The sequence below is a fragment of the Hippocampus bargibanti genome, linkage group LG03 (assembly GCF_051943395.1).
Source record: "Hippocampus bargibanti isolate YZ-2025 linkage group LG03, ASM5194339v1, whole genome shotgun sequence".
Taxonomy (NCBI): Eukaryota; Metazoa; Chordata; class Actinopteri; order Syngnathiformes; family Syngnathidae; genus Hippocampus; species Hippocampus bargibanti.
Window position 1 is genome coordinate 20,948,589 of NC_142736.1, and position 25,586 is coordinate 20,974,174.

At 39.9% G+C, this 25,586-nt stretch overlaps 1 protein-coding gene across 2 annotated transcripts; it reads right to left on the reverse strand.

The window, feature by feature from the left end:
• Positions 1 to 179: 179 nt before the first annotated feature.
• On the reverse strand, positions 180 to 20,559 carry crispld2 (cysteine rich secretory protein LCCL domain containing 2). 2 transcript variants are annotated; one of them, XM_088992508.1, is made up of 15 exons: positions 20,456 to 20,559; positions 16,117 to 16,450; positions 13,989 to 14,107; positions 11,595 to 11,727; positions 8,924 to 9,039; positions 8,444 to 8,544; positions 8,124 to 8,297; positions 7,994 to 8,054; positions 7,331 to 7,397; positions 7,102 to 7,235; positions 6,974 to 7,017; positions 6,796 to 6,868; positions 5,785 to 5,860; positions 4,509 to 4,639; positions 180 to 1,362 (listed from the first exon to the last, which is right to left on the reverse strand). In XM_088992508.1, exons 2-15 carry the CDS (start codon positions 16,378 to 16,380, stop codon positions 1,311 to 1,313), a joined length of 1,545 nt encoding a protein of 514 aa, XP_088848634.1. In that variant the 5' UTR covers positions 16,381 to 16,450; positions 20,456 to 20,559; the 3' UTR covers positions 180 to 1,310. The 2 variants fall into 2 exon arrangements, with proteins under 2 accessions (XP_088848634.1, XP_088848633.1); XM_088992507.1 differs by having other exon boundaries at positions 16,117 to 16,388; positions 20,456 to 20,551.
• Positions 20,560 to 25,586: the final 5,027 nt, after the last annotated feature.

Consider the following 25,586-nt stretch of genomic DNA (forward strand, 5'->3'; position numbering starts at 1 on the left):
AAAAGTTGAATCCTGGTAACTGTACTCTTTTTATTTGTTGAAGTTGTGTTCGTGTGTAGTGTGTGTTTGTTTTCCAAAGTTGAAATCTTAATCTTCTTTTCCTTTCGGCTTTTCCCTTCATGAAATAATCAGAAAATAATATGCTATTAGGATAACTAATAGGAAAGAAACACTAAGTGTTGATGTTTAAAATTCAATTTTATTCTCAAATTGTGCGAAAAATATTAAAAAAAAAATTACAGTATACATGCCTATATAAAAATAAGTGAATCGACAGAATAGAAACGCAGTCACACATTCTTTTCATGACCTCGCTGCCCAAAAAAAATAAAAAATAAAACGACCAAAATGACACCATTATTTACAATTCTCAGCACTTTACAAAACCCATCAAACACTTCCCATTACAATTGCGGTATGTAAAAGACCGGACTGCCTAGCAATAGCGATAGGATTGAGGTAGAATAAAGAAATAAACACTGAAAAGATTTTCTTTATGGCCACACTTGAATATGATATAAACAAGAGCAGGAGATACTGCTCAGAAAAATGGATCATCTTGGCTTGTGGTTGTACTTTTGTCCATTCTGCACACATTTCTCACATAAAATGCAGCGAGGTGTAGAATATTACCAAAGTGCATCAACAAAATGATTTGGATTTTTTGAACATGAAACTTTCCATACTGCCAATTATGGCTCCCAAGTCAACACATAAAATGCCTCTGTAATTGTAATGTGACACATTCATCTGCCTTGGGTGGGGTTGGGGAAACAAACATTTTCATTTGGAAATTAAGCCAGGACAATTAAATGCAGAAGTGATCCAATGCCATAAATTGTAACCACAAAATTGCTAACATTCTTTGGGGCAAAACAGCAACGAATCATGAGCATGGAAGTGTTACAAAAGGAGACAATATATATTTTTTTAATGTTAATACATGGTACTTCTTCCAAATATATATTATGTACACGCTGATTAAATAAAGTGTGATCAGTACACATTCCCGCATATGAAAAACAAATATTAATAACACCAATGTAAACATAATAACTTTCATCGAGCCAGCACCAGCTGTCCAATGTATTTTAATTTACAACATTCATACGTGAGGCCTTTCTAATGGTTTTCTGTATGTGGGAAAACGTGCTTTCCTTGATTTACTTGAACGGGGGAAAAGAGTTCAGACTGTGTGGAGGCGCTCAGCTTCCGCCGAAAGCACGTGTATGGTTGTGGTATCAAACCTGCAAGCACTCCCTGCTCCTCAAGAGCAGGTGAGGTGATTTTCGGATATACTGACAGAGGCCTCATTCCCTCACGGCGAAGACGCGGAAGGAGCCTCCCTCTGTGTTGCTCTTACTGCAAAGACAGACCAATACAGTGATTGGGGGGGAGTGGGGTTATCCATTATTTTTATACTAAATTTACTACGCAAAGAAAGAATAACATTTATTGTGCTTAGTACTGTATTTGTCTAACATTAAACATGGCAATATTAAGATGGATGAAAAGGTTTCTTCATCCGTCATCTGTACTTCTTTGAAGGTGTCGGATGTTTTGCTTCTCATCTAAGAGGCTTCGTCAGCGAACTAAAATTTTGCTGGTAGCAAAATTTTACCAGCAACATTTTAGTTTGCTGACGAAGCCTATTGGATGAGAAGCGAAACGTCCGACACCTTCAAAGAAGTACAGATGGCGGCTGAAGAAACCTTTTCATCGATGGACTACTCCTGTACGACTGAGAGCTTACACAGACCAATAATATTAAGATGCTTTCATGCATAGCCTTTATTTGCAACCAAATTGAAAATGAGGTATTTTGTGACATATCACTGCCACGACCCTGTTAACGTGTGATAGAGAATAGACAGAATAGAAGTTATCATATTTAAAAGTGTCATGCTGTTGTATGCTTAGTTGGCCGAACACAGTGGAAGCACAGACAATCTGGGGTCACACTGAGTTGAACTAACACAGCCTGTTAAACTGTCATCCTCAGGTAGGAGATCTAGCCTTAGGCGGAATTTAGGACTTGGTAAACTCCTTCGCAGGAAGAGCTCATTAGCTAGGTTACAAATCTCTCAATTCTTAGAAAGACAATCCATTAAAATATCTATGTTCTGTTGGTTTATGGATGTTGGTGCTTGTACAATGAGACGCCGAGGGGTGTGGTATTCAAATCAAGAAGACTGTGTTTTACTAATGTTTCACTTAAATTTGCATATATTCTCAATAAATAGCATGGCAGAAGGCTGCAGAGGTTGGGCGTCAGTCATGAAGGCTGCGTCCCCTACCGGCAGTAAAAGACAATTTCCCTGTGTTCGAGCCTTTGTTGACAGTGTCCCAACAAACATCTCTGACAATGCGTTAACATTAAAACACCTTGATAATTAGTTCACCAGTGAGACGATGGGGCGCTTGCTATCATATTGCACATAATTATTCTTACTGTACAGGAAAGCAGTGATTAGGTGGTGGTCAGTAATTCCAGTCAGGAGCAATCAGATCCATGGTGATTACTGGTCCATATAATCCTACTGCAATGTAGCCACCGTACTGTTGGCCCAGAGTACGGACCTCCACTCCAGCCATTTATTGACCCGAAACCGCCGAGCGCAATTGTGTGAAGGTTTTCTTTTGTTTTTGTTTTAATACTTTCATTGTAGTCCGACCGGTCTGATTTTTTGGACCACTCAGCACTTTATACACTCAATTGAAATGCTAGGCTATAAAGTAAGCAAAGACCCATGTGTGGCCCATCCGCACAGTCAACCGCACCATTACTCTTACAACTGGGCTGGCCACAAAGGCCTCCCTCGCCTACTTTTGCGACGTCTGAGCCGGCCGCAGCGATTTGAGAAACATGATGTGCATTCAAGCAAGCGGTTGTGTGCTTTAAACACACAAATATAAATCCAGCTTTGGTGTGATGAATAAATCTGTACCTTCATTTCACACAGATCTCAACTTTGAGCTGTATCCAATGCATTTTGGCCGGACATTACCACAGTGCAGAAGAAGATAAATATTATGTTTTATTTGATATTAAAATGGTCTTGAATTCATTTTCAGATGCATCCAGTGTGCGGGATGATTCTGACCACAGTCAGGCTTCTACGTGCAGCGTAAGGCCTTTAACCGAACAAGGTTTTCTCTTAACCTGGTTTCAAACACACACCACCATTTGTTTAGCAGATTTGTTTCTTGGGTTTAAGCAAAGAAATTCTAATCAACTTCAATAAAGCAAACCAACAAAAAGCAAGTTTTTGAATCAACTTGACTAGTACTTCCACCACAGAATATTTTTAGATTCAAAGATTCAACTGATTATCCCATTTACTAATTGGATCAACTACATTTTACATTGTTCTACTTGGCAAAGTGCTTGCAAGAGTCAGCAAATGACAGTACAAAGTAGGTAACAGTTAGCCAGTCTGCATGTTGCTGATTGTCAGTTGTGGCCGCAAAATCACATGTACGAATTTGCAGATTTTGTGTTTGTGAATGTTTTTATTTTGTGACCATTTGCTCAATAAAGTGATTGAACAAATTATTTCCTTATAGATTGTGTGGATATGGAGTAAAATCAATGTAAAAAACTTCCAGGAAAATATTTGGCTCTCAAAGTTTTGATTAAATTATACAAGATTAAAACAAAATTCGACTTGGTCAAATAACAATAACCAATATCTTTTCCTTGCCTTGCATAATGCAGTTCTTGTTACCTAGAAATCTAGCATTTGTGACCAACACTGTGGACAATAACTTCCTCCCTTACTTGGTTTCACTCCCTGGTGCATTCTACTATCTTTGTGACTGCTTTATTCCCTGTAAGCAAAAGCTGTCCACATTAAGTGCTTTGTTACAGCTTCAGCTATTGTTAAAGCGCTCTATAAATCAATATGTATTGTATTGTATTATACTTGAGCAACCATTTGTGGGCTTGTTGCGTCTTCATTTGTCTTGCTACTCATTTAAAAGAGGTTGAATGTCCAATCATATTTGTAAAATGGAATGAAAGTGGCTTTTTTCAAACATAGATTTGAAGTAACATGTGGTAATCAATTAATCTTACAGCAACGATGTTGATAACAATTGACCCATTCCACAATTGGACTTTTTTTTTACTGGAAAGCAAACATTCTTATTTAAAAAAGAGGAATGAATTAAAAATGTTTGAAAATACCAAAAGGGTTTACAATTGGCTTTTGGGACCAAAAAAGATCCCTCATCCACTTCAACTTATACAGTAGTTGAACACTACAAATTACCATAAAATTAAAAAAATACAAACAAAAATAATGATTAAAAAATACAAAAAGAAGAAATCAATCGCACTGACTGACTAGATTTCAAAGCCCAAAAAATCTGATTTTAGATCAGCAACATCTTGGATACGAAACATTCAATTGGTCTGATCTTTATTTTAAGATTAAATGAGTCATTTCTGGCCTGGAAAGTTGTTCTGGTATTGGCAATGACAAGTTAACAAACGGAAAAATTACCTTTCAGACTGGATGCCATTTTTCAGCACACCAACATAAGTCTTTCTCTTGTCCAGAGGTAAGACGTCCACGAACCCTCCGTCTGGTGGGATCACCCCTGCGTGGATGGCCGCCTTACAAATACTGGAGCTCTGTTCAGAAAAAGAGAATGGGCACCGTTTAACACCTTGTCCACAGGTTTCCATTTCTTTGAGGAGACCTCCCAGGGGACATTTGCTACACAGTGCTTGCTCGTGTCTGTGACTGTTGACGTGTAACGGGACTGACAGTCCAGGTCCCTCTGGGGAGCGGTGGTGTGTAGCCAGTCATCGTACGCGAAGTTCGTACAAGGTGAAAGTCTATTAAACTTCACGTAGACGTTACGTGTCAGTGCCAGTGCCAACTCAACACACTGACTCATGGAGGTGACGTGACTTCTTGCACATCACTGTTTAGTCTGCTTTATCGTGAAGCAATCCACTTTCAACATGGCTCAGAAGAGCTTGCAGTGGTCATGAGTAAAACATGTCTTCATGGAACATGGATTGAGAGTCATCAGAGAGAACCGATACTGACACAGTCAAAACACAAAACACCTAAGGTTAGGGAATGCATTATTTCAATCAAGATACCGCTGTTACCCAAAGTTCGGAGGTTCTTTTTCCCCACCAAGACCCGGGAATTTCTGGAAAAAGGGTTACAATGGCTAATATCAAGTGTCGGGGACTCTGCATCACCTGATCACGACTTTTCAGGTTCTAATAACTAAAACAAAATTGAAGCAGTTTACTAGAAAATATTGTTCTCAGAATTCCATTATTGGAAATAATGATCAAAAACACAACAGAGGTGAATTAAAAAGTTCCATGAAGACTAATCTTTACAATGTTGCTCCCATTAAGATCCTTTATTTATTTACCAAAATCATTTATTTCTGTGCTCGCCTTTATTTTCAGGTTACATCCTGTAATGAATTTCTTATATATCTCTGTTCTCAAGTTCAATACTCACACACTGAAAAGCTTTTACAATGACTTCGAGGATTTCCTCAATGTTTGTTTCTAAGTCCTCCATTTGTTTCACTCCACTGCCTTTGCCCGGTTTAAATATAAATAAATAATCAAATAAATAAATAAATGAATGACTAAATAAATAAATAAATAAATAAATAAATAAATAAATAAATAAATAAATGTTCTTGTCTTGCATTTAAGTAAAGCAAGGTTGTTATGGTGTGGTATCCCTCCCCCACCCATGAATCAATCTATGATGTGTTTACCAAAACCTTATCACTTACATCTGTGTAGATGTTGCTTCCAATAACCGGTGACCAATAAGAGGGTTGACTCTTGCAGTCAGAAGGACAGAAGACTCTAAAGAAGCAATAGGACAGACGTGATTGTTAAAATGGAGCAAAAGCAAGAGCTATATCAAGGTGTTAGCTGAACTAATTTGCTTGGAATAATATGCATTTATTATTAGAGCACAAGGATCATTCCAAAACTGGAGGACATTTTTGATCCAGAGTATCAAAGTTTCACATTTTGCATACATGCATTTCAGTTATCCTGGATTAAAATGCAACAACATCTGCTGTAAAAGTGATTCCTAAATATTATTCAAAATGCCAAGTATATTGCTTTTCCCTCCCTCAATGACGAACTTTCATAAAAACGTAACACATTCTTTTAGGGGAGCTGGTTTTGTAATGTATTCCTTGTATTATGTCTTGACATACATATTTTAAATTGTAGCAGTATTTAGGTGGTTGTATATAAATTATGTGCCCCAACATAAATCATTTTAATAATCCAAAGAAAGAAAAAAAAGTGAGGGGCATTACTCAGCGGAAGTGAAAAAGATTAGACTACATGAGTAGATATGTCATTAATAATAATAATAATAATAATAATAATAATAATAATAATAATAATAATATACATTTAATTTCTACGCGCATTTCAAAACTCTCAAGGACACTTTACAGTCACGGGATTTTTTGGACGTGTGAGCAGCGGCAGCCATTCGCGCCAGCGTTCACTCTTCCCGGAAGTCCCAGCCCAGGCTCCAATAAACAGTCAATCATCAATATATATTAACTCATTCCCTGCCAGACGTGCAAAATTGCGTCCACTCTTGTGCCAGGGTTTTTGTCATTGTCACTCGAATTCCAGGACCCTCAGAATATTGAGTTTCAGGACCACATAAACATTCACTATAACACATTAACTATAACGATCCACAAATAGACGAGACTTCATTTTGAGTTTAGTCTGACCTGCTTTAGTGAATGAATGAGGCGAGTTACCTCGGACAATGTGAGAGGGGCTTTTTGAATGGGCAGATTTCGGCCACTGTCGTGTAGCAGTCAATATTAGTTTCTGTTAGAGAGGAAGGAGAAAATACAACATACACTTGTTAAACGCCTTGCCTGACTAGGTGATTAAACAGGCCATTTTATGTCAGTGCAGTATGTCCTCTCCTACCTTGTACTTTGGCCAACATAAAGGCATTTCCAGGCTTATATTTACTGCAAAGCATGTTCAAATGTGTATTTAGACAAAAAAAAAAAAAAAAAACACAAATCATCACAGGATACAATTTTGAGGTTTACCTGTATGATTCAATGGAATTTTTGGTGGCTTTGACAAAGAAGGGAACCTTTGCTTCCATCCTTGTGATGTCTACAAGTCCTCCATTGTTGTCGATTGCACCAAAGTGAATGGCGGCACGGCAGATACTTGATTGCTACCCGAACAATGACAAAACAATTTCTTTTAGCCACCATTCATTCATTAGAATCAATCGATTAGCCATTTTCATTCGGCGGCAACTATACTCACCACATCATAGTAGAGCGTTCCCCAAACTTTTCCTTTTCTATTCATGCAGTTAGCAGGACACTTGTATCTACGAAGTGAGGAAAAGATCAAGTCAAAAACATGTGAACATCAATGTCCAAGCGAGAGAGAGAGCGATTGACTGTTGAGAGGCTGAATATCAAAAAAGGTGTCTAAACGAGTAACAAATTATCAAAATCATTATTCATTTGATTTTTTTTCAAGATGGTGCCACGAGAGTGGCAGCCTTTACAGCAGATTGTGTATTTTGTTTTTCTACTTCATCCTTTCCTTTCTACTTACTTTAATCATTTTGCTGCTGTGAAATGTAAATTTCTCCACTGCAAGACTAATAAAGGCTAATCCAATCCAAAAACAGATTAGATGTCAATGAATCAATGGTTTTTTTGAATATTTGATTGCCAATACACAATTTTCACAGTCTTAATCCAGTATAAATTATATTGGGTTCCTTGAAAGTCTGTGTCCAAATTCAAGTTCATTTTTCTATTACCACTATAACGAAGCTCTGAGAGAAAGCCTTAACTATGATGATAAAAATGAGTTTAACGCTCTCACAATCCAGGCTATACGAATGGATTTAGGTGACCACTCTGTGTACAATTCTGCACAGGAACTTAACAAATCAAAATAATATAATTGTACCTATTGCAGGTGACTCCTCTGCACTTGTCTCTCAGTCTGGTTTCACACTTGATACTTTGAGCTGACAAAAAAAGTTGAAAATTGAGGTACAACAATAGAGTACAATATCATGCAGTATTTTAATACTTACCCAAGTTGGTGTTACTGGGATTCCTTGAGGATGGGCTGCTCGGTGTGGACGGCCTGGACATGGGTTTCCGAGGAGTGGAGGGTTTGGGTGCAGGTTTCGCAGTTGTGCGAGGCACAATGGGCACCTGTGGCTTCTCCACCTCATTCATATCCTCTGTCTCTGTGCGCTGGGAGTCTAACATTAGATATAGAGAAATAATGTGTTTTTTATTATAACTCAGTATGGTGCATGTTATTCTCATAAAGAGCTTGACAAACACTGTATTTATGGATTTGGGTTTATAACTAACAACACCGTCTGTCTCACTCTCATTGTCTCACCTTTGTAGCACAAATTATTTCTGCATCCTCCTCCGTAGCTGGGAGGACACTGGGAACACGGGCGGCCATTTTTGTAGGGAGCCTCGCCGATCCAGTTGCCCCTGCAGGAACACATGGCGCATATGTCGACTGAGTTTTGGAACATGTCAGCATCACTTTGCTGGCCGTAATGACTCGAACACCATTCGCCTGCGGTCAACACTCCTAAGAGGCTAATAAAAGCCCTCCTCGTTGTGCCGGAATGGAATGGAAACAACCACTCATTTTTCTTTCCCAATTCTTCATTATCCTTTTTCTATTTTCTGACTTCTGGATGAATTATATGAATTTGTGGCCCAAAAATGTCATTCAGCGTTCAAATAAGCGACCAAGCCAACAGCTGGGAGTACCTTAGGAACTTGCAATTTGCTGCCAGGACGTTTAGGAGGAATAAATGTAAGCAAAGCGCAAAGGTGTCATTTTTTGAATCTTCGCTCTTACTTTGGGGAGTAGTTGCACACGAGGTAGACGGCGTTCTCCCACGTATCCCCCCAAACGTTCATCCTGGGACACACATGTACGGCGCAGCCAACTCTGCTCGTGGTGGCCCAAACCACCTGCGTAGAAGGGAGCGAAAGAAAGGCCAACATAAACTGGAGGTTCTGGATGAATGAATGAAAAGAAAAAAGTCAGTTCACCTATAAAAGCGGCGGCCCATTTTTTTTCGTCAAGCCGTCTCTCACCCTGAGCTTTTGGGTCAATGGATCATTCCAGAGGAAGCGAGCAGACATGCGGTCAAGATTAACGAGGCCAGTGGGACACAACCGAGTGGGCAGTCTGTTTTTCTGCCCTCGTTAGCTGCTCATCTCGTACGAACACACTTTGCCCTCTGGGATATTGCCTCCATCTCTCTCATCAACCAAATGGAAAAGCCGTCATGCTCTAATATCGTACTCGGAAGCGTCCAAGGTAAAATAAAACACCTTATTCAACGGAAAACTGCTGCAGCACTGCTCAAGATGAATGATGTGCCATTTGAAGGGGAATACGACACTCTCGGTTCCAAAACTCCTAACTTTTCCTCTTTTTCCTTCTAAACGTGTGTGCGCACTCTCCCTTCTTTGGAATGTCCTTCTTTTTTCCTAGTTGAGACATTTCGAGGCCACTGGAAGCAGTGAGTCAGCAAGCAGAAGTCTTGTCTGATGTGCTGCGACGTTAAGATGAGGAGTCTCTATCTTTGGAGTGTATTGTCCAGTGATGCAAATAATTTGTTTCAGTAATGTAAACTAAATCTAACGCACCACACAGAAGAGTGTTGTTAACCATCTCGCTGAATGTGAAGGTGGAAAAAAAATCGGCGATTAAATGGGGCATATGAAAGTGGTGAAATACATAGAGTACTGTATCAAACCTTTCCAATGTCTAAATACATGCTGCAGCTGTAAAAATATATCCGTTTAAAATCTCCTGTGGCTGGAATCAATCCCGACAATTCGTCATGGGGCTTTTCCACACAGCGACAATGAAGCACTCGAAAGCAAACATACTAATTATAATTAGTATGTTTGCTTTTGGATAGCCCTGTTTCCCATGGGGGTTATGAAGCTAGACTTCGACTCACTTTGCCATTTTCTCTCCTTGATGTTCACAACAAAGCACTCTAAAACAAGTGCACGAGTGGACCATCTGGAGAAAAGTTGCATGTTCAGGTAGTAGCATAGCTAGTTAGATAAGTACATATTGCACAAATTGTAATTGTGCAGGATTAACCAATGATGAACGAACAAAACTGTTCCTTTTTTAACTCATTGGCTGCCATTGCCGAATTTGTTTGGGTTTTGTTTTTTCTTGCGGGGGTGCCGATAAAGCGCTTGTCTAGCAATGTTTTTCCCTTTCACGAGGGGGAGCATTTGACTTTTGTCCATGTTAGCGCTTTGTTTAAGCTTCAGCGCTATATAAATCAATATGTATGTATTGTATTGTATTGCATTTTGTACAGCTGCCCCCTTTTCAAGCTCAGATAACTCCAGACCCATAGAACATAGGAAGTAACTTTTGTTTCTCATGAAAGAAGTGAGACCAAGGTTTCTAACACAGCATTGAATATTTATGTAGTCCTAAAACTCAATATTCTGCAATTTGAATGAAAATGGCAAAAACCTTTGCACTTGAGTGGACACATTTTTGCACATCGTCTGGCAGTAAATGAGTTAAATACTTGGGGAGGTCGGCATTATTCAACTGATGTGCATCACTAGGCACCATTTAGCCAGAAGTTTTCATGTATGCATTCTGTAAATTTTGTTTTGATGCTCAGTTCAACTTGCCCCCTGAGTGCCACATCTTTTGGAGGAATCCAGGTCGAGCATGCAGGGATGAGAAAAAATGACAACCAGATGGGCCTGATCAGATTTCAAGCTAAGGGGCAGGCGTAGGAGTCCGGATGTTTCGGTAAACACATCACAGCAGGCTCAAGGTAAACTTTGAAGGGAAGATTTTCCCCAAATGCAGCTAAACACAAATTCAGTCTGGCGACACATGGCTGGGCAATGTGACCTGACCGGGAAACAGAAGAGAGCCGACTACACTGAAAAAAAAATGTTTTTTTGTTGAATTTACTAAAAAAAACTGAGATTTCCTCCAAATATAAGTTATCTGTCTCCAGGTACATATTTATAGCAGTGCATCCATCTTTGTTACTTTTTCAGTGTATATGTTATATGTATTTTTCTGGTTTAATATTTATGACTATGTATTTTCCGGTGTATAAGGTGCACCTGTGTATAAGGCACAGGGTCATCTTTTGAAGAAAATCAAGGCTTTTGGGTGCGCCTTATACATCGGAAAATAGGGTACGTAAAGATGTTGGCATTTTCATTCAATTCAACGGGGAAAGAGGAGTTCAGATTAGGACGCCCTTCAGTATGATGGGAGTGGTGTCATTCAAGGCCCACAGAATATATAAATGTGACAATATCATATCTTACAATATAGATAACTGTCAAAACCTGTCAAAATCATTATGACATTTATTAGTAGTCATTTTCATTATTTTTCAATAGGGCATATGAGCTTCTAACTTTTTTGTTTAATGATTTGTCTGCTCTTCACACATTTGGTTCCCCTTCTAATGCCTTTTTAGTGACCTTTGGTGACTTTGGATTTTCCCCACCTGTGTATAGTGGGTGCACATGGGCCCGGAGCAGCGTTCTGGACACCATGGGTTACACTCATGAGGGTAGGGATAGGTGTAGTCTTTCACTTCATCATACCAGGCCTGAACATGGAAGGCGGGTGAGCGGTATCTGCACACATAAAAAAGTAAGCTTGGTCAAAAAGTTTATAGTACCACTAGAGCTTCTCAGCAATTCTTCCCCTCCATAATATGGGAAATTAAAATAACTACAAAGAATAAGTAAACATTGTCCCACCGTCTGACAAATTATATTATGTAAACATGCCTTTTTAGGGTATTGAAGAGCACAGCGAGTAGTGGAGCGGTTGGGGGTAGGATGATGGGGGGGGGGGGGGAGCGAGAGCCAAGGGAGCGGGAAAAGGGAATCCTCAGTGGGTGTGCTGGCAAGGGAAGAAAAGAAGTGAAAGGGGGGAGATATGACGGCTGAGTGAGAATCAGAGCAGATTCCTGGAAGGGCACCTGCTGTGATGGCAACGCACAGAGGCCTACTGTGATCAAACATACAACAGTCAACCCCGACTTACTGGACATGACATTGACCAAACGGCACATGATGGATGGTGGTGTTTCCCAATATCTTTGTCCAAATATTGTGTCGACCCAAAACAGTTGACCAAAAAAATGAAATATTAAATGTAGGAGCAGTGGAAATATGTTTCAGCGACTTAATGGTGGACAGAAGACGCCCCCAACAACATGCACATGGTTAACACTAAACTGCCAATAAATTCATTTTAAACAGTTAGCACAGTTTGGCTGAATTTTGGCTCAATTTAGAGTGCCCTCTGGAAGGAGGAGGAAAGTAAAAGCTCACATGAATGGCAGTGTGGTGGCGGCCAACAGCGGATACAGGAAAAATGATTTCTTGCAATTGGCACAATTGTCACCAACTCTCAGCCAGAATGGCCTGTCGACAACACTTAAGTGATTGCCAGTGAATGTCAACGTGAAATGAGTTACCGGCAGATGCACTTAGTGACACTGTGTGTAAATTAGCCTAACACACACACACACTGTGCTGGATTATGCGGGAGGAGGAAGGAGTCACTTAGTGTCCAAGTGCTACATTTTAAAGGCAAACTATTGATTTTGAAGTAATTAGTGGATTATCGGCAATTAATTAAAAAAATATACTATTTTTATATTTATAAACTACGAGACATTTCATGTTCTCCTGGGTAGCCTCGGCATTAGCTTTCCTCATTGTTATCATTAATTATCAAACATTACATGTCATTTGATCATGAAAACAGGATGATAAACATAGCCTTCTTCTTTTCCACTGTAGTTTCGACGTGTGAATTCTCACTTGGATTGATGCCATGACGTGAAACAAATCAAAGGGAGACAAAACATCAGGTCAAGTGAGTTGATTCAAAAATAGATGTGTTGGGAATTCATGGCCCTGATGTGCTCCTTTTATGGTGAAATGGACAGTGCGCTGTTGCCTACCAGCATGTTTTATCAAACCGACTTACAAACAACCAAACGGTTTGGCAGTACAACCCAACACACGCCGGTTTTCCTCATCATTTAAAGGACAACCGACGGCACTTTTTTGTTTTTTAACTGACATCAGAAAAACGTTTTATAGCGTCTAAAATACCCAAAACACGCAGGATGATATTTTTAGTCAAATGCAAAACACCAATAAATCTGCAAAAAATTGAGCTGCGAATTGGGCATTTTCAGAAAGTCCCGCCCCCAGTTCGTGATGTCACGCCAAGACGTCTTGCATTGCTAGTGAATCAATTCAGATTCGGAGTATATGCTTTCTTGTTACACCTCCAGTTATGCATATGATTCAAATAGTTCTGAAGAGGAAAGCATACATGTTTGCAATCGATTAAATAATTTATTTGTGCCATTTTGAGGCAACATTGGGGGGAAATCTCTCACCTAAAAAAAGAGGCACAAAATGGCTGTGGCCATCTCTGTTTCCACAGGCTGATAAATTCCTTCCCTACAATGCGTCTTTTTTTACGGTCAGGGGCGGTCCTTTCGTGACGTCACGTACAGACTCATCACCAACTCAAAAACAAGACTTCCTGAATATTGAGCGCGAGCCTTAAAACGTAAAATATAGCTACATGCGGTGGAATCTTTGTAAAATACGCTCAGTAGAAGTCATTTGAAGTCATTTTACAAATTATGGACACAACTTGTCCGGAGACGTCGGTTGTCCTTTAAATTTGGGCCAGTAGTAGTCAGTCACATTTCTGATAGCCACCGCTTGTTATTTACAAATGTGATTCATACTTGTAAACACACGTTTGTCTGAAAATGTTCAGTGAGGAACAGCTACAACATGGAAAATAAATCTCATCATGATCAAAGTGGGCAAAAGAAGACATTTTGAAAGGGTCTCACCTGCCCCAGTGAACAGCTAGGTTCTGCCCGATGGACATGAGCAGGTCTTGAGGTCCATGATCCCACTGGCACACCTCGGCCCAGTGAGTGGCAGACCTCTCCAGCTCGTCATCCCACACCTGTGAATCAACTCGGAAGGTTCATTTGGACAACCCATCTTCACATCTGAACTTTGAGTCTAAGTTCACAAAAATTCCTCCACCGAAGTGGAGTAATGGACAACGGGGTATTTAAAGAATGACCGTGGCCTTACTTGCCTTGCCTTTCACATTCCTGCATATTAACTACATATAACATTGGGCAAAGCTATGAGTGGACATCTGGGTTGTCCCCAGTAAGATCTAGGACTCTGAATAGTGTATGACGGATTCCTACTATTTGGGCCAAGTGCAGCACAGCAGTTACCTGGTCATGTCTGTGTACCAAAAAACAAAAGTGACTCAGTGTCGGGAGAAAAAAAAATGTATTAGTAAGACCTTGTTTTTCATAGGAGTCCTGCGCACTTGGTCATTCTGATGCCATTTCAAGTGATGCAATTTCTTCCTTAGTTCCGCACTAATTTAATTACAGTTTTCAATTGATGCACCGTATTTTCCGGATTGTAAGGCACATCGGATTACAAAGTGCATTTTAAATGAATGGCATATTTTACCACTTTTTTTTTCATGAATAAGGTGCACTTGATTATAAGGCATATGGTCATTCTTTGAACAATTTGAAGGCTTTTAGGTATGCCTTATAGAGCGGAAATTACAATACATGCGTTAACTAGTGCAGTTTTGGTTCACTAATTTGTAGTTTCCCTACTAGTATGCCATAGTTGTCAAAGTATACAGATATGTCACACAGGCATGAAAAAAGTACTAGTAGTGAGACCCTCAGTATACTAGTCCACCCGCGTTAGTCTTCTGGGATGCTAAATTATCTTATTAGTGAGGACAAGGAGCGTACTTATATTTTCATAGAAAGGTCGTACATTTTGAGGCCATTGAATAAATGCTTAAACAGCTCTCCGTAGCAGAGACAACACCTAACTTTACACCTCAGTAAATTTCCAGTCATTTGGTGAGCAAACACACACACACACACACACACACACACACACACACACACACACACACACACACACACACACAAAACCCATCACCCTGTCTAACCTTCGAGGAGTCCCAAAAACAATAATTGCTCTACTTTTCAAACTCCAGTGCCATGTAGGCTCCGAACAGGCCCCCCTCCCTCCCTCATTTGTTTTCTCCAGCATGAAGCAGGTACAAAGTCAGCATTATTTTCGAGCTTGTTAAAAAGAAACAGCAGGCTGGTACTAGTGTGCCGTCATGACAGCCTGTTTCCAACTGAGAGAAAATGTTTTTTTAATATATGCAGCAGCACTTTGTTCAGGTATTTTCATCCTTAAGCACATTTCACTTTCCATGCCCACCTAATCTATTACATGAAATGGAGCGCCGTGGTTAACCAAGTGTCAGTTTATTTATACTCATCATTGTCTATAGCAAATTGTTTTTTTTTAAGATTTTCAAAATAGATTCATAATTTGAGATCAAGAATGGATGATTAACCCTTCATCAATGTTTCAGCAAACAAGGACAGTTCACTTTTATTTGCTGTATTGCACATATGTGCTACTTGATCTTGTGCCTGCGTCAAGGCACACTCGACTTTTGATGCTTTGTATATACAGTCTCAGTCTTGCATTTTTTTCACCTTCACTGTTTTGACGTAACCCCAGGATACAAAAAAGTGCAGATGTCTGCAGGATGCTGTGCAAATGTGGTCGAAACTCAGCCAGTTGTCAAGAATGCTTCAAGCTGCCCCGTGAACACCCTCCCATGAAAAAAAAAGAAAAAAAAGCTAAATGATTTTGACTCTTTTGCTATTTTGAGAACCCAACCAGTTTATATGCACGTTCACCGAAACCTTCATTCGTAAACAAATGAAAATATGAAACATCCCTTGTAGTTGACTCAGAAAAGCATTTTGGCTAATATTTGGGGGGAGGGGGGTGATAACAGCAAAAACGAATGACATTGAGGGTATTTTAAAAGGCAATTTTTGGTTCTGACCTATCCAAATGGTGTCGTGCGCAACGAGCTTCCCAAGTGTGCCTCACCATGTACTCCATGTTGGCCGCACTGGGGTAAACCGAGCCCCTCAGCTTGTTGTGCAGTTGGAGGATTTCCTCCCGGTCTGACCAGCGGATGGCACGTGTGGTCCTGCTGCCCCTTTCATTTTGGCCGGTGCTGTTGTGACCCACTTCTTGGTCCTCGTAGCGACTCAACAGCTGCCTGAGCTCCTTGGAGTCGGGCAGGAAGACCGACGTCGAGCTTCCGAGCCAAGACAGCAGCAGGACGGTGAGGAGAGGGATGAAGGCCATTGTTGACACTGTGAGGATTGAACACAGCAGTGTTTTTTTATATGAGGGTGGGGGCTGGTCCTGACACCACCTGACAGGGGGGAACATTTCATCAGTTTCTCCCTTTTGTGAGGGTACAAATTAGAATCATTGACGGGTTACACAGCTCATGCACTAAAAACTTCCTCTTGTTTTGAGTTTTTAACTGCATCGCAGTTTTTAACCGCATCACACATAACCGCTTATGTGTAATGTGACAAGAGGATAAACTAGAAATGCTGTCGTTTGTGCACTCGTGACTCATGTACAATCATGAGCATACGTGTCAAATGGCTCGTTTTAAACAGATGATCTCAGTTTGTCTACTGGAATGTAAATTACAAGTGATTATGACTCTAGCTTGCACACGGTCTTCAGATGCATCATAACCTATTTCCAGATGAATCACTTTTCAGTAACAATGCAGCATTATGTTTCGAGTTAAAACATTAAGTCCTCTGTCTTGATGCTAAACACATAATGGACCATTGACATGCTAACTAATAGCGTTGATGCTTGAGTTCAGCAACCCGTTAGGGAATAAATATTTGAACACAAACGGGAGCGCAACCCCATGTAGACAAATATTCACAGGCATATCTTCTTTTTCCTCTGTATAGAATCACTAATATGACTGCAGCTTGCTGAATCAGCTGAGCTGCCTCCATGTAATCTGTATTTTACCGTCCCCAGGTGGCCAAGGTGAGCACACCAGCAGAGTAGCACAATGTCTATTGAACAGAAGCAAAGAACTTGCCCAAAACAGCTTAATTTTTAACTTTCTATTTAATGACTGAAATACTGTATATTTTCTTACAAGAAAATTATTCTAGAGTGTATTTTTGTCGGGTTTTTCAGAGAAGCTGGAAATATTAAATGACATTCCCATCAGGATAGACGATCGATTACGATCAGTGTCAAGGAACATACACATCTCAACGAACCACTATAAGGTAATCTACCAGTTTGAGTCTACCAGTTTTAATCTACCAGTTTTAACTATTTCACTGCCATTCCCAAATGTATTCGGAAATTGAAAATCATGACGTGGAGCGCCATTCCCGAATTTGTTCGGGTTTTGGTTTTTCTATGCCGATAAAGCGCTGGTCAGACCTCTGGCAATGTTTTTCCCTCCCATGAGGGGGCAGCGTTTGCCAGGCCCATATACTCTTTATTCTTATGAAAGACGTGAGTCAAAGGTTTCCTAAGATGCATTGAATGTTTATGCCGTCCTAAAACTCAATACTCTGTGTCCTGCAATTTCAGTGAAAATAACAAAAACCTTGGCACTGGAATGGACACATTTTTGCACATTGTCTGACAGTGAATGAGTCTACTAATCTATTAGTTTTAGTCATCATTTGATAGCATTTAAATTGTAGGGTGATTCATTAAAAAAAAGTCCTGACAGCACCAGCTTTATAAAAAAATTCAGTCATTGTAGATAACAGTTGATAATAAAACTCAGACTTGCAGGGATTTGTTAATTGCAAATCACAGCTACAATACTAAACAGTGTTCTGCACCACATTAAAAGACCATCATTCTGATGTCTCAATAAAAAGCGAACATTATTACGTACATTATTATCCTGTGTAGCCATTTTTTTGGGGTGGCCAGAGCCAAGTATTGGATCTCATTTGGTCGCTAATGTTGCGGCCAATAATGATTTAATGTCTAACAAGAGGGAGGACTTCTTCAAATAAAGCGAGAAAGGTGCAGCGGGTCCGTGTGAACCGACAAGAAAATAAACACGAGTTCTCGCTTGCAACGCTTCGCTCCTTATCCTTGAATCCCTTCAACTCTTTCCCCCTGGCTGCAAAGAGGCGGCTTGAGGTCTGGCACCGTCTCTGTGTCAACACGCTGTGCCAGCTGAGTTCCTGATGCCTACATCAGGAACCAGGCACCACACCCTACTGCTGCTGCTCGCACTCAACCGAGAGCGGTGTCGCTGCCCGGGCCCTTCTCATGCGTCTCCTGAATTTTAGACTCTAGTGACAAATGGGGCGAGAAGATATGAATGCATACTGTTGCTTCACGCAGAACTCCGGAGAACTCTCTGCAGAGGGGATGGGGTTGACCTTTCGTTCGCCTCAGCAGCACGCTTGCATGTAAACTCCACTTCCCGAGTCATAAAAGGTGGCGTGTATGTACTATTAATTTTCCCATTAACATACATTATGCCTTCATTATACACAGTCATTAATAACCCAATGGTACGAATAATTTCAAGCTTGACCATATATATACATCGACAATTGTCACATTGGTGGTGTTCAAAATAAGGCCGGAGGGCCATATCATGGCCTTTTTTTTGGGGGGGGGGAGTTGGTGACACATTTTCTCATACGAGAGTGTCAAGACAAATGTATTATTCAGGATGCAAGTCATCTCTTCACCAGTGTTGGTTATGCATATCCAAGTAAAATATGAGCCGCGCTTCAGACGGTCGCTCACTGAGAGCTCTTCAGCATATTTCACAACATCCAGCCACTATTAATGCAGCGATTTGGGAGCATGCTTGTTTTGTGCTCACTTTTTTCTGTTATATGGGGAATTAATGTGATGACTGTAATTTACGATACAGTCCCATACAGTTGAGTGCAGTTTTTCTTGAGTTGTGTTAAAAAAAAATTGGGCTGACTAATGTAGATTTGATTCAGTGCCAACATTTTTGATTACAATTGAACAAAATATAGAATAAAACAAAAATAACAGTTTTTAACTCATTACGAAATTTCTTTGGAAATTGAAAAGCATGACGTGGAGCACCATTCACGGTTTTGGTTTTTCTTGCAGGGGTGCCGATAAAGTGCCGGTCAGCCCCCTAGCAATGTTTTTCCCTCCCACGAGGGGGCAGCATTTGCCTTTTGTACAGCTGCCCCCACTTCATGCTCAGCAAACTCGAGACACATATAACTTAGGAATTAAATATTTTTGTCTGATGAAAGAAGAGAGTCTAAGGTTACTTGCGCTGCATTGAATGATTATGTTGTCCTAAAACTCAATATTCTGTGGGTCCTGCAATTTTACTGAAAATGACAAAAACTCTGACACTGGAGTGGACACATTTTTGCACATCGTCTGACAGTGAATGAGTTTAAAAAACTTATTTTTAACGAAGCTTTATCACAAAAATGTCGCACAATATCTGGTATCCCCTTAGCACATGCTGACTGACTGTATGTTGGAGGGTTTTTAGTATGACATATGTCAAATACACAAGATGAAGTTGTTGCTCCTCCTCCCATTTTTGGGATGTGGTTCTCAAGTTTGGACATCCATGTACTGTACAGTTTATATTCAAATTTACATCTCATTTCGTAGTGCTCATTGTTCAAATGACAATGTGCAACTTTCTGTGTGTCAGATTTCATACACTGTGCACTTCAAATCGGGTTTATTTTAATTCATCATTCTCGCAAAGATTTAATTTCCCTCACGGGATGAACAAATCCTTTAGCTACATGATCATCCATCTTTCTTTCTTTTCCAGGCAGGCAAGGGCCAACTACGTTTGTCCAAGTCTCATTGTGAGCCTAAAGTTAGTAAAAATGGTCCAATGTCTGATAAAATCAAACATTGCAGAAAGCATTTTTCACTAAATAAATATTTTAGCCTTGACAGGCGATTAGTTTAACATATACCAGCTTGTTCAGGCTGGATGAAAATAGTCTCAAATTGAATGGATGATTAGGTAATGTCATTTATCACTTTTCTTTACGCCTTATGTAGTTCCATTATGAGAGGAATGACAGTGATATTGGGGCTGAGTTCGTTTGCCTGTCGATGTATTCACAAAAGAATGAATGACAGACGTGAAAGAAGTTCTTAAATCATAATTTAGCTCTCCAAAACTCATCTTGGATTACAATGTTGATTTCTCATCCATTTCAATGAGGGTTGAGAGGGCTGCAGAGAGCCTTCAACCAAATTCATCATCATTCAACTGTACAATGACAGAATGGAACGCACCTGACAAAACGTGTATTAATAAAGAGAAAAAAAATGTCTGACGGAAGATTCAGGCAACAACAATAAACTTTTGTTATCTCACCTCTGCTCGTCTTTGGTCTCGATTCACTTGCTTGAGGGCTGTCTTGTATTCCCGTGTGAGGACCGGCAGAGAGTTGTCAGCACGGAGGATGTGTCTACAGTGGGAGCAGTTTGAAGAGCCTTATATAGAGAAAGGACCCCTCAGGATCAGAGGAGGGGAAGGGAAAGCGGGGGGGGGGGGGGGGGAAGCCTCCGCCACACCAACTTCCCTGAAATGTTCCTGGCTCTGTGTGCATATGAGCGGCAGCCTCGCGTCAGGAGGGAAAACTACAAATAATGTTAATCATCTCACTGACAAATGAGTCGAGCAGCTGGATGAGGAGCCCAGAATGGAGCTCGGCTGACTGACTTTTGCTCACTTGTGCATGTGCAAGCACTTGACAGGAACTCACGAACACAAAGGATGTTTTAATCTTCAAATCGAGGCTAACAACTTCATGTCAGGGTTGTCTAAGGTGTTATATAAACAAATGGGATCCAGTTGGAGGTATTGGTGTTTAAATGGGAAATGGGCTGTTACTTTTTCAACATCAGCTACTAAACTGTTACCTCATTGACCTACAGATGACGGGACATCAGGACCAGCTGGGGGTTCAGCATCATGCTCAAGGACATTTAGACATTCTCGCAACGGGCGGGAACTGAACCTCCAACTCCTCAGTTGGTACCCTGTTATTTTGCCTAAAAGTAAGATGGGATAGACCACAGCTCGCCTGGAACTTATAACAAGGACAAACACTCGATAATATGGATGGATTCATTTTGATAATGTCAGCAGGGGAATCCATTTTGGCACCCCCAACTAACTCAAGTATTGGGACAGGGAATGCAAATTTGAATGAAATATGCAGTTGCCATCCATCATCATCAATCATTTGCAGCAATGAAAGGAAGATTTTGCACAAGATGTTAAGAGTGTGAGGGGATGGATTTATTTTATTTTTTTGTCCACTCATCCTCACTGCACTCCTTCCTCCTTTATGGACCTTGAACCCAAATGAACCTTCCCAAAACTGGTATGTTAGTAGGTATGCTAACATAGTTTTTGCTAAAATAAGATTTAAAAAGAAAATCTCGGAAGGATCTAAAGCAGGGGTGTCAAAGTCATTTTTTGCCGCGGGCCACATTATAGTTAAGGTTTCTTCTTGAGGGCCGTTATGAATTTGGGGAGGCCATTAGAATGTTTAAGCCCCTCCACATATTACATATAGAGCGCACAACCAATTAATGAAAAACTAGTTTTCAAATCTGAAGTCAAGAATAATGACTGTTATTGTGGTTTACATTCAAAAATATGACATTTTGGTCAGGATCTTAGCAAGTATCATGGAATTTCACAAGTTTGATTTGCTTTCGCGGCCCTAAAAAATGATGTGACGGGCCGGATTTGGCCCCTGGGCCTTGACTTTGACACCTGTGATATAAAGGGTTTTGCCTAAATCCTGATTGAATGGTTCATTGATTAAGGGGGCTAAAAATATGTGTAATTATCGATGTGTTGAGATGAATGTAGACTAAAATCTATGCCATCATCCAGTTCAGCAATCAGTGTGGCAAGTGTCTAGTTGGCACATGAATGACACAAATGTACAGTAACACTTGGCAATTCTGGGTTTTCCACACTACCTCTTTGGTGGTAGTTGCATTTAAATTACAACATCAAGCTATACGTCTGTGTAAGCTCTCAGTCGTACAGGAGTGGTCCATCGATGAGAAGGTTTCTTTAGCCGTCATATGTACTGAACTTTGAAGGTGTCGGACGACACCTTCAAAAAGTACAGATGACGGCTGAAGAAACCTTCTCATCGATAAACATCAAGCTATCATGTTACTATAACATCCTGGTTCATCTTTTACCAAAGAAAATGTAGTGGGTGCAGATTATTTTAAAAAATACATTGTAACTAGATGTTCGTCATGGCAAAATGAGACATCATGAAGCAATGACGCTTTCCATCCAAATGGTTTGCTTTTTGGCCACTGCATCATGAGGCCTCATGTTCCACTGCGCCATCATGTGGAAACAAATGTCATGACAGAGACAGTGATTAAAATGCTACTATGGATTTGATGGGGTCAAAGTGTATGGAAGAGGATTAGGCCCAACGAAGAAAAGAAAGTATGGCAGGATTCTCACTTTTATCTCAGAAGTCAGACTTTAAAGTGAATCCTCACTTCAAAATCTGAATTTTGAGATAAAGTCACGATTCTGATAAAGTCAGACTTCTGAGATAAAACTGAGAACCGTGCTAACTTTATTATTTTATGTTTCTTTGCTAAGCTCTACTCCTCTTGTGTAAAAATGGCAGGGAGTTATGATGTGAATGAATGTGCGTGCGTGTTTTACTTGAAAGAATAATTGCTTTACTTTAGACATTGACACACAACAAGGAACAAGATGCACCTTTCATTCATTTTTGAGAGAAAGGTGTTCTGTTGGTACCCAAGTTCTTTTGAACAGTTTACACTTCACCTTTTAAAAATATCAGCAAATAGAATACAAAAAAATAGCTTCTTTTTCGCCCCTTTCAAACCAGCAAACCCCTTCTCTAAATCGCCATAGTGGTCTGAGGTTTAATTTGGATTGTGCATATAACAGACTTCTTAGGTCGTTACCACGTAACTTTAGGTTGCTGACAAAGCTCCTTGGATGAGGAACGAAACGTCCGATTCCTTCAAAGAAGTACAGATGACGGCTGAAGAAACCTTTTCATCGATTTATCCATGGACGTTGGAAACAGAGTAAACAGGCAAGAGAAGATACATCATTTTGTGTGAAAAAATTATTTGTGATAAAAAATATAACTATATTCTAAAAATGTATTCACGTTACACTAAAAGTACAGTATCTGCACTTTGTGAGTGGGTGAGTAGCATACTTTGTGTGTACACTTCAATACATAATTCATACAATTTCAGTGGAAACTTCTCAGGCATTATATAATCATAAGCAGGTGGGATTGCAGTTTTTTGTGGCGTTCAAGGGGAACCACCATCACACACGAACACAGGCACACGCGTGTGCGCACACACACGCACACTGTATTCCATATGTATTACAGTGCACGGGTTTATTTAAATAGGAGGATGTGGTTTGGAGGACCTCTAAACATGACGCACATAGACGAGCTGAACATGAAGCTGATTAGCAAAACAAACCGCAGAAAAGCATTGAAACATCCGCACAGGTTGCAAGACGCCACAAAGTTGAGCAACTTTTATGGTTTCCATTGACTTACGTTTCACCTGTGGTCAAAGACGCAGCAAAAGGGCAACCCTGGACTCCAAGTCAAAATAATCGACACAATTGGACCCCACGCCACTTTTGGTGAAATCAATTCGGCGAGTTGGCTTTGTAATACATTTAGGTGGTTTTAGTTAAGTTAGAACAAAACATACCCTTCCAATTGGCTAATTTTCAGGGAACTTGCGCCAGACTATGACGCTCTGTGGAGCAACAAATTGTCTGGACAACAAAAGGACACAGTCATGTGCACTTGGCATGGGAAGACGCTGTTAGTAGAGAATGCAGTACAGCAAAGAGCTTTTGAGTTTGATGTGGGCAAAAGAACACGTGTTTACATACATTTGAGTGATAGATCGCAATTTTCTGATACTAAGCGATTGCAGTTGAGTTGAGTATTTTATACATTTGTTAGCTCAACAACAAATAACAGAGGGTTGGTTCCCACACATTAAAATTAAAAAAGGCAAATAAACAGGAGGGATTCTGAACTGTTTTTAATCCTCACTCAGTTAAATAATGGCATCTATGTATTAATACCACCTTTACTATAGATGTAATCCTTTTTTGAGGCCCAAATAATTGGAATGGATTGGATTAGCCTTTAATAGTCTCGCAGTGGAGACATTTACATTTCACAGCAGCAAAGTTATGGAAGGAAGAGAAAAAGGAAGGAAAGAAGTACAAAAATTAAATACAAAAGCTTCTGGAAAGGCAGCCACTATCGCAGCACCATATTTAAGTCAGAAGAACAAAAAAAAAGTAAAATAATATGACAACACAGAGACAGTCTTAGAGTCAGACAGAGAGAGTCTTAAAACGTAAAATATAGCTATATGCGGTGGAATCTTTGTAAAATACGATCAGTAGAAGTCATTTGAAGCCATTTTACAAATTATGGACACAACTTGTCCGGAGACGTCGGTTGTTTAAGACATCATAACTCACCAAAAAGATGAACGCTGAGAAATGATCCCATGAAAATGAGAATAGGCATATCGCATACACAACCCCAATAATACGATTAACATTTAACATTTTTTTGGAAAGAGACTACGTATATCTGAAAGAAAATTACATGAACTTGCCATTTTTTCACCTGTGTCGCTATTTCAAGAAGTTATTCATTCATTCTCTATTGCGCTCTTCTTTGTTAAGGGAACAGGGTGAGTTGGAGCATGTTCAAGGTGACTAGATGAGAGACACCAATCAATCACAGTAGGGCATATTTAGAGCTGTGTAGACAAACATCAACACAGTCACTGCATGAGAAGAAGTAATGCGCAAAAGTGATTTGAGTAACAGACTATACAATCCTGAACACAAGTACTGTATTGCTACTATTAGAATACAAACAGGGTTGGATTTACAACCAGGCAAACAAGTTATTGCTCGGGGCCCTAAGGTTTCTATGGGCCGCCCTAAACATCACATAAAAACAGAAGCTTAAGGCAAACATTGTTTTAGTATTAATTCAGGAGTCAAAACATATCAGGAGAGCACTCACTAACTGTGGGTACCCTCAGTGGTCATTCAACAAATGTCAGATAGAAAGAATAGGGAATGAAACCAATAATTCTCAAGATACAAAAAGGAGAGGAGTAGCAGTACCGTACATTGCAGGAGTTTCGGAAAAATTACAAAGAGTCCTTTGGCAACAGAAAATTCCTACTTATTTCAAACCGATAAACACGTTAAGGCAAAAATTAGTGCATCCAAAAGATAGGCTACCAAATGAAAAACAAAGTAATGTAGTTTATTCAATACATTGTAAGAATGAAAATTGTAAAGAGCAGTACATTGGGGAGACTCAACAAATTCTCAAAAAAAGACTTTATCAACATCGCAGGGATAATACTAGTGGGCCTCAATCGGCAGTACATTTGCA

Excerpts from the sequence above, each read along its gene's own strand:
- crispld2 (XM_088992508.1), bottom strand. The coding sequence starts at position 16,380 with ATGGCCTTCATCCCTCTCCTCACCGTCCTGCTGCTGTCTTGGCTCGGA. Across the intron at positions 14,108-16,116 it reads CGGCCAACATGGAGTACATG|GTGTGGGATGACGAGCTGGA; the intron begins GTGAGGCACACT and ends GTTGATTCACAG. Across the intron at positions 9,040-11,594 it reads TGTGCACCCACTATACACAG|GTGGTTTGGGCCACCACGAG; the intron begins GTGGGGAAAATC and ends CCTTCTACGCAG.